The 10,041-nt window shown below is 40.9% G+C and overlaps 1 protein-coding gene across 1 annotated transcript; it reads right to left on the minus strand.

Moving 5' to 3' along the window:
* Nucleotides 1–43: 43 nt before the first annotated feature.
* Nucleotides 44–9,345, minus strand: LOC112250181 (dual specificity protein phosphatase 22-B). Its single transcript, XM_024420106.2, has 7 exons — nt 8,974–9,345; nt 8,719–8,752; nt 6,871–6,953; nt 1,697–1,746; nt 1,451–1,525; nt 1,193–1,364; nt 44–938 (listed from the first exon to the last, which is right to left on the minus strand). Exons 1-7 carry the CDS (start codon nt 8,992–8,994, stop codon nt 786–788), a joined length of 588 nt encoding a protein of 195 aa, XP_024275874.1. The 5' UTR covers nt 8,995–9,345; the 3' UTR covers nt 44–785.
* Between the last annotated feature and the right edge of the window lie 696 nt (nt 9,346–10,041).

The following is a 10,041-nucleotide window of genomic DNA, read 5'->3' on the forward strand; positions in this document are numbered from 1 at the left end:
TAAATCGAAATCCAACTTTCAAATAAAGACCCAACAAACTTAATCAGAGACCAATTTTTTAATAAGTAACCTATGTAATCATTATAATTCCTAAAGTCATAGGCTAATTATCATTGTGATAAAGAAGATTGCCTAGTGGGGATAACATGAAAATGTGGCTGTGCTTGGAGATATTGCCTAACTTTAACCACCTCTATATGCATGGTAACAGTAGACACATTTTAAGTAGTTTTTTATATGCCATGGTCAAGAATAATCAATCAAAATCTCTGTCGGTCTACAAAGATACAGTGCTGCGTTTCACATAACTTTTAGGCCTATGAATATACAGAGATGTATTCCTCGTAATAGGCTAAACACAAAGCACACACACACACAAACCCACACACGCCACACTCAGAGGGGGAGGGAGTGTGTATGGACAGGAGTGGGGGAGATGATAGAAGTTAGAGGTTTACTCTCTCTCTCTCTCTGTGTGTGTGTAATGTAGGCTTGTAATGTATCTTTCCTGAGCGTTCAGATTGACTGCTCTTGCATGTTGCTGTGACTGTTAAGGGAGAGCAAGAACCCAGTCGCACACAGGGACCACTGAGAAATCCCCCTCATGACAACCTGTAAAAAAAAATTGTAATCAACATTTTCCAGTTGGCCTAACCTACAGTTGGTTGAACTGAATAAGAAACTCAGTCCCACCAATATATATTGAAGTCAGAAACGGTGATTGGCTGGGCATTGGGTGAGTGATAGCTGTCTGGCGTGGGCTGAGCAGGCAGGAGACCATGGGGTCATGTGTTGCTGGTGGCTAGCTGAGCCGCCGTTGCCGTGGCCGTTGCTATGGACTCACTGATGGCCTGAGACTTCTGCCACAGAAGGGCTCTGATCTCCTCTTCATCATTAAAATGGTTCTCCTTATACCTGTCCTTAAACCATTCCCTATACTGAGGACAGAGAAGGAGACCGGAGAGAGTGTCAGAAGAGTGGGAGAGTTGAGAGGAGGAGAGAGTCAAGAGAGGGAAAGATGAGAGGGAGCAGAAAAAGAGATTGATTGATTGAAAGAAGACCCAGAAGAGAGTAGAGAACTTGTGTGATAGCGATTGTGAGAGAAAGATAAATAGATAAGAGGAGGAGAGAGAGAGAGAGGCAATACTCAGTGGGTTAAGAAGAGAGAGAGCGAAAGAAGACTGTCACTGACCTGTGCCAACTCTAGATTCTCAAAGTCCTCTAGCTGCCTTAAGAACCCCACATTAGGTCCAGCACACGGCCGTACCACCCTCACCGCAGCTAACGATTCCACCCAGCCCCGCCCAGTAACTGTCATGATGTACACCACCACCAACGTAACGCTACGAGACACACCTGCAACACTGGGAACACATCAGTCAATCAATTACAAAAATTAGAATGTCATCGATACATTCAATCAAATATCAGTACATAAAAAAATTCTCACCAGTGGACCAGGCAGCCTTTCCCTTTGAGTCTGGACTCGTGGATGAAAATGATGCTGTCCTTAAAAAACTGGGTCCTGAAGACAGATATAAAGCTTGGACTAGGGCTGCGGTTTGAGCTAATAAACAAACATTTAGGGGATATAAAGTCACGTGACGTTCCTTATTTGTTAATTAACCGCGCACACACACCAGCGCACCTGGCCAGTACACACACATCGCACGTGCACGCAAACACAGACACTTACAGGTTTTGTTTGGAGGCATCCGCAGCAGGGATGCAGAGGTATTTCATCTCCTGTGGAAGAGGACAACTGGAGCTGAACAACAAGTCAACAACATGTAAAACATTGACATACCCAATTGGGCACTTGACATGATGCATTTGGGTCTATAAACACTGGTGTCGCAATGCAGTATGCCAACATACTATATCTAGTGATGAGGCTCTTTTATCACTTCAGTTTGAACTCTGTGGTGTTGGGGTCTTCTGCTCTCTTCCTCTTTCAGGTCCTAACAAGGGACAAACCCCATGCAGTAGCGCATCATGACAATACAGGTTTACTCTCTTTCTCTCCCTCTCTGTGTGTGTGTGTGTGTGTGGTGAATGTGCACCTGACAGCTGATGGTGAAACATGACCTCAGCGGGCAGAAACGAACCGTCACGTTATGACTGCGCCTTGGCAAAAAAAGAACCTCTGCGATAGAGAGCCACGGTAGTCCTCCAACTGGACAGGTCAGACAGACAGCCGCCCGCACCCCCGATAGACAGTAGAACACAGGTGGGAGCAGTCCCAAATCTCATTTCGACTTGATATTTTCTAATAAACTCATCTCAACTGGTCACCCAAACAATGAGTCCTCACAATCAGCATAGCTACCCACAATACAACACTGTCAAGATCAATAATCATCATAGCAATTAGTCATGACCACAATTTACCACACAACCCTAACTAAAACTGTGTGCAACGAATTCGATTTAGAAAAAATCACCGGCAATTAATACATAGAATACTAATCCTGAGAAGCATTACCAATTTCTGCTAAAATTGCCCATGTCAACTTCACCAGGTTGTTAACTAACCTCTTCCCTCTCCAAAACTACAGAGCCATCTTTGCAGAAATCAATCAGTATAACCATACAAGTTGACTGTTGGGTATGCAAATTGACCCTCCATCTGGCTTGCCATTAGTCTGCAAAGAGCTGAGTCATAGAGGCTTGCTAAACATTTGATCAGCTGATTTACAGGTAGAATGATAACGCATTCTCTAGTAGTGTGACGACTCGCCGATGCGTTTCAGCTGCATGGCCTTCGACAGGGAGTACTCCCTGGTCTCCCTGAAACTTTGTTTCCATTGAACATGCCATACAAATAAAGGCATTTTAATTAGTTATATGAAGAGTGCCTTGGTCGTCCTTTCTTTTTGATAACCAATTCACCCCTTTTATCAAAGAGCACCTTCTGTCTACCAAAATCTACTATTGTGTATCTTAATACTGTATTAGAAGTTGCCATTCTCTCCCCAGCATAATAATAGTGAAAGCACACTACTGTATGCACAACAACTAACTGAGATGCTGCCACAGACTGATAAAGTGTAAAGAGATTGATACATGGTTTCCAGGCTGGTTTTCAATGAGAAAATATTCAAGTTCAGAGACAATAGTTGTGTTTGTACACAAATATGGTGTATTTGGTATTTTATTGCTTTTCAGTGCAACCGAAACAGCTGCAGTCAACAGCACTGAAGGATAACTAGTTGCTAACCGCACAGCTCATTTTAGCATTCTCAGTTTGAGATTTGTCCTCTCCCCATCTGTACTTATCTCACACAAACACACCTTTCCCACTCTCTCATATAGAAACATATTTGAACATCCGAATGAAGCCCTATCTGAAAACCCAGATAAACATTTAATACAGTCGTGAAGAGGGCACGACAAAGCCTATTCCCCTTCAGGAAACTAAAAAGATTTGGCACGGGTCCTCAGATCCTCAAAAGAGCAGCAACATTGAGAGCATCCCTGCCTGGTACGGCAACTGCTCGGCCTCTGACCGAAAGGCACTACAGAGGGTAGTGCGTACAGCACAGTACATCACTGGGGCCAAGCTGCCTGCCATCCAGGACCTCTACACCAGGCGGAATCAGAGGAAGGCCCTAAAAATGGTCAAAGACCCCAGCCACCCCAGTCATAGACTGTTCTCTCTACTACCACATGGCGAGTGGTACCGGAGTGCCAAGTCTAGGACCAAAAGGCTTCTCAACAGTTTTTACCCCCAAGCCATAAGACTCCTGAACAGGTAATCAAATGGCTATCCATACTATTTGCATTGTCCCCCCCCCAACCCCTCTTTTACGCTGCTGCTACTCTCTGTTTATCATATATGCATAGTCACTTAACTATACATTCATGCACATACTTACTCAATTAGCCCGACTAACCGGTGCCCCCGCACATTGGCTACCCTGGACTATCTGCATTGTGTCCCACCACCCAACCCCTCTTTACGCTACTGCTACTCTCTGTTGATCATATATGTATAGTCACTTTAACCATACCTACATGTACATACTATCTCAATCAGCCCGACTAACTAGTGCCTGTATATAGCCTCGCTACCGTTATTTTTCACTGTCTTTTTACTCTTGTTTTTATTTCTTTACTTATCTATTGTTCACCTAATACCTTTTTTTTTACTTAAAAATTGCACTGTTGGTTAAGGACCTGTAAGTAAGCATTTCACTGTAAGGTCTACACCTGTTGTATTCGGCGCACGTGACAAATAAAGTTTAATTTGATTTGATAGAGTTGCACTTTCATGTAATTATGAATATGCAGGCACGTCACCCATGATACAAGTCAGTATTCAACGTCCATCCATGTTCCAGGATGTCGGGAGATTATGTGAAAACTGGCCACTAGGGGCAACAGTGAGCACTGTCACCTTCAAGTAAATTTCGGTTTTGCTAGGGCGTTGTGCACGGGCGTAAGTAGTGTTGTTACGTTTGATACCGGAGCTCCGAGGCATGCGTCGAAATTGCTAAGCAGCTAACTTCGAAACAGTTTGCCATTGCGTGTATCAGTTTATCAGAAGCATTGTTTGATCACGTGCTTTTTCAAGTCATGTGTTGCAAAATGCGAGCTCCCACAGATTTTGCTGTGGTTCCAGTGATTTTTTTCATTTATTCCAAGCTACTTTTAAACATCGACCTCTAGTGGACACCGTACTTACAAATATAGTTCGGGTTTTGTACAAAACATTTCACCTAACCAGTAGTTTAGCAGGTACATAGAGGAAGGGAACTAAGGAATATTCGTGAAGGTATGAGTTTGAATCCTGTTAAAGGCACACTATTTTGAAAATTGGTCTTTCTGCACTGTTGTTCAAATTATTTGTTTTATTTAGTGTAGTATAAGCTTCTGTCTTAAGCATCCTAAATCATGCCTTCGATTCAGTTTTTTTTAAAGGGAAATTGAAAGCAAAAAAAGTGTGGTAACTTTACAAGGATTATCCACATGCATTTCAATGTTCATTGCCTTTACTTGCAAACTACAAAATAAAGGGGTACAGCCATGTAACAAAGGTTGAAAACAGGAGAGCGATACACCCAACTCAACATGAGGTAGTGTCCCGTTAATACTGTGCCAACTCTGTGTGATGACATCACAGGAGGGTAAAGGTCACGGTCAACACCAATGTCCATAATAACCATGCTCCCATGAATAGCAATAATACTATACTGCAGTTAAGTCCACCACCTATTCAGTAGGAATTATTTATATAGTGTCCACACTATAGCAAAAAGGAGGCATGGTGTAAGATGCAAACCTGGTATTCCAACTGATTATAGGCTAGTAAATCCAACAATTTACTGCTCCACCAAGGTGTTATAAAGAACACAACAGAGAAAAAATACCTCTATCTGATAATCACATGATACTATTTATAGCTAACCAGCAGATGTCACTAATGTGCATTACTACCAGATAAAGAAGCTTTGAATAATTTACCATTTTTAGGCACAATTTGGTGAAAGCGCACAATTTGGTTTCCCATCACTAGGTGTAAGCGTCTTCCTCTGATTTCAAGGTTGCATGTTCAAGTACAGCGAGAGAAAGTTGTTTTTGATATTTTTGTTTTAAGCCTATCCCAAACCTTAACCCTTACATGTACCATTCGAAGTTAATGACTAACCTTAAGAATTATGAGTTTATGCCTAAACGTAACCTTAAACACTTCGAAATTTGACATTTGGAACAACTTCGAAATCTGACGTTTCCGAAACATGGATGATCGTCTCATTCTGATGTGAGACTGTTAAAGCTTGTAGGAATATAAGGTTTCAATAATGTCATCAGAAAAGGCAGAAATCTAGCTGCAAAATGATGCATGCATGCCTACATTTTGATTTTTAAAAAGTGTAGAATAATTTAAACTCACCAACAACTCCACCTTGAGTTGCATAACATGAGGTACACTCTTTAAAAAAAGATGCTATCTAGAACCTAAAAGGGTTCTTTGGCTGTCCCCATAGGATAACCCTTTGAAGAACCCTTTTTGTTTCCAGGTAGAACACTTTCCACATGGTTCTACATGGAACCCAAAAGGGTTCTACCTGGAACAAAAAAGGCTTCTCTTATGGGGACAGCCGAAGAACCCTTTTGGAACCTTTTTTTTCTGAGTGAAGAACCCCATTGTCTTGTGAGTGATACCAGAAGTCTAATACTTTCCATATAACAATTGAAAATGGGGATAGGAAAGTTCGACTTTCAATACAACTTCAGTTTTCTATTTCAGGAGTCGTAACAGAGAAGTGTGAATTGGTGACATAATGAACATTGTATGAGTATTTGACTCAGTACACAGCAACAATTACTTATGGGTATTTCTTTCATCCACAACTATCTGAGAACCATTAATATGCAGGCATTGAGGCGTAGAACCTTTGACTAGAATACACTTTTTACAAAACACACAGCCGATTATAGAAAGAACAGAACACTTTCCGACTGTCACAATGTAATGATTATATCAAGTTCAGCCCTTGTATTGCTATTGGCGATATGACTGTGATCAAGTGGGATTAAGTGGGTGTTAGTTATTCAAGATCAAGCATAGCCTCCCAAGGTTATGATATAAGTAGAGTAGGATCAAAAATGATCTATACTTATCGTTCCATTCAACTACTGCAACCAGATATCATTCCATGCTAATATAACAAGGCAGGCAGTAGACTGATTGGTCAGGTTATACTGCTGATTCCAATATCACACAGGTCGTAACTCAAAGGGCTGGTTCCCTGGACACAGATAAAGCATAGTCCTGGACTAATATACAATTTCAATGGAGAATCTCCATCTCCAATCCAGGACTAGGCTTAGTCTGTGTCAGGGGTGGGCAAGGCATAGTCTCACCTCTAGAATGGGGGCAGCGGTGTCATGGATGGAAAGGATGTGGGTGATATTGTGCTTCGCCAACAGCTCCTTGTCCCGCGCATCTGAGAATGGAAAACATAATAATATAACATAATATGTCATTTAGGATATGCTTTTATCCAAACTGATTTACAGTACAGCGAGTGCTAACATTTTAAGTTCACTGTATGTACTTGATCTCTGCAGGAATCGAACCCACAACCCTGGAGTTGCTAGCGCCACACACTTACCAGCTGATAAAAATCACGTAGGCCCTGTCCTCAAATTACAAAGACCCTAGGCGCCCCTGTCCTAAATAAAGAGTTTTCTGCTCAACAACAACAACCAACTCCCCAAGGATCTCCAAGCAAATAAGTTCTCACAAACAGGCTTTTCTTTATTTGAACTGAAAGAAAAACCGGAAAACCAGTGTTTCTAAAAGAGCACAAAAGCAAGAAACAGTAAATCTTCTAATCAAATTCAGTCTTTAAAAGGAAGCTGAAGGTTCTCTACTTAGGTCAGATGTGCCAAGGGCATGTTTTCCCACACTGGGTTGGTTTACTGAATGGTGAGGTGATATACATATGGACTAGAAAGGACTCTGAGGAAATTAGGCCCAAGCCTGATTATGAAATGACGTTCCACCCAAACCATGCACAGTGAATTGATATTGGCTGGTGTAATCTATTATATAATAACAATCATCAAATAAATTATTTAGAGCAATATAGCACACACACACACACACACATACACATACAGTGGGGTCCGAAATTATTGACACCCTTGATAAAAATGAGCAATAATGAATATATAAAATAAATAATTCAAATACTGAGCTGTATTGTATGCAAAAAAAGGGAAATTCTGTTATTTTATACGAATACAATTGCTTGGAGAAAGAGATTTTGTTTAACAAGTAATACTTTTTTTCAAAAAGGTAAGGGTAAAAAGTATTGACACCCCTAAAGATTCTAATAAATAAAGTAGTCAAATGTTAAGTATTTGGTCCCATATTCCTTGCACACAATGACAACATCAAGCGTGTGAATCTCCAAACTTATTGGATGCATTTGTGGTTCAGATAGGTTGTGTTTCAGATTATTTTGTTCCCAATAGAAATTAATGGTAAATAATGTATCGTGTCATTTTGGAGTCACTTTTATTCTAAATAAGAATATAATTTGTTTCTACATTATACTTTTACATATACTTCTACATTAATGTGGATGCTACCACGGTTACGGATAATCCTCAATGAATCGTGAATAATACAGAGTGAGAAAGTTACAGAGGGTCAAAGATCATAGCCCCAAGACATGCTATAACCTCTCCCTCTCGCCATTACCAATAACAGGGGAGGTTAGCATGTCTTGGGGGTATGATCTTTGACCCTCTCTCACTCATCATTATTAACGGTGAATTCAGGATTATCTGTAATCATGGTAGCATCCACATTCATGTAGAAGTGTTCAGGAACATATTCTATTCCTATTTACAATAAAAGTGACTGAACATTTCACAATACACGATTTACCATTTCTTTCTATTAAAAAAATAAATAATCTAAAACACAAACAAAATTAACTGCAAATGCCTTTTTTCATCTTTATCAAGGGTGTCAACAATTCCGGACCCCACTGTATATGCTTATTACACAAGCATACAGTCTTATTAAATAAAGACACCTGGAGAACTGAACAGCAGGTGTGGGACACCCACTCCTACACACATGCCTTACGTGCACACACACACACACACACACACACACACACACACACACACACACACACACACACACACACACACACACACACACACACACACACAGGAATGACTTGACTTTACCTTTGAAGTTTCCCAGATAGAGATCAGGCAGCACCTACATGGTGAAATGCATGTTTATTCTCAAATGATTCTGTATAGCTTATACTAATAAAGAGCCGGCTAATTGTGGCCTATGTACTGTAGTCTATTTTTGAGCCATTGTACTTAACTGAATTTCTATAGCTTATACTTTCTCACAATCAAAAGCAGATGATGTCATTCCGAGAAAGCGTCGGGACACACACGTGCTCCATTTGACATAATTATTACCGCTACCTTGTTTATTCCATTCCCCATGTCCTGGGAAGAAAGTATCCCTCTGACAGACGCTTCAATCTAATGCTTAAATGTCTTATTCAAAATAGATAGCATAGTAGTCTGAACAGCCTGTTTGAAATGTAGCCAATATTTTCGGGATAATTTATCTCCCAAAAGCAGGTAGCTGGTGCCAAGCCCTCTCAACAGGCAGATAGTAGTCTTTCCTTTCGTGTAGTTTTCAGGCCATTCAATCTTCTCCTGTTCCTAACTCGTTATCTATTTAATGAGACCTTGGAAGTTCTCATAGAGTGTGCGTGGCACCGGGTTTGCCCGTTGTGGTTATGGCTGCAGACAGTCGATTAATCTAACTGTTGGTCATTAATAATGACGCAATGTGACCTTAACCCTGCTATGTGACTGTTTTGGTATGTGGCCATCCCGTGGCCACTGCTCTCTGGGGCTAAATATATGTCTCAGTGGAGTGGAGTTAAGATAGACAGAGAGATCCAGGGGGCAGAAGAGGCAAGCCCATAGCCCATACCTACAATAGCCTACATAACCCACAGAGCTCCAACAGAGCCCCAATAATCCATCTCTCAGTTGATCTGAACTTTTAACCGTCTACTCACCACAAAGCAAATTCTCCAGTGCTAAATCAACACTGACCATTTTCAATTTGACACTTGGCCAGTGTCTATACAAGTCCACACTTCTGAGTGTTAATACTTGTGTAGTGGAGAAAATTACCAGGCTGGATACAGGAGTACAGTTTGGTTTAGAAAAAAAAACTCTCGTGCTCTACAGCCCACCCCAATTGTGTGCATGTGCCTTACCGATTAGGTGTCGTAACATAACACTGTCATAATACATTACCGCTAAGTAACAGCATAGTAACTAATATAAACAGATATACACTACCGGTCAAAAGTTTTAGAACCCCTACTCATTCAAGAGAGGCCATGTAGTGTAGATCACCGATACTACAGTGAGTATTTCTCCTTTGTCAAGATAATCCATCCATCTGACAGGTGTGACATATCAAGAAGCTGATTTAACATTATGATCATTACACAGGTGTATCTTGTA

Source organism: Oncorhynchus tshawytscha, linkage group LG01 (assembly GCF_018296145.1).
Source record: "Oncorhynchus tshawytscha isolate Ot180627B linkage group LG01, Otsh_v2.0, whole genome shotgun sequence".
NCBI lineage: Eukaryota > Metazoa > Chordata > Actinopteri > Salmoniformes > Salmonidae > Oncorhynchus > Oncorhynchus tshawytscha.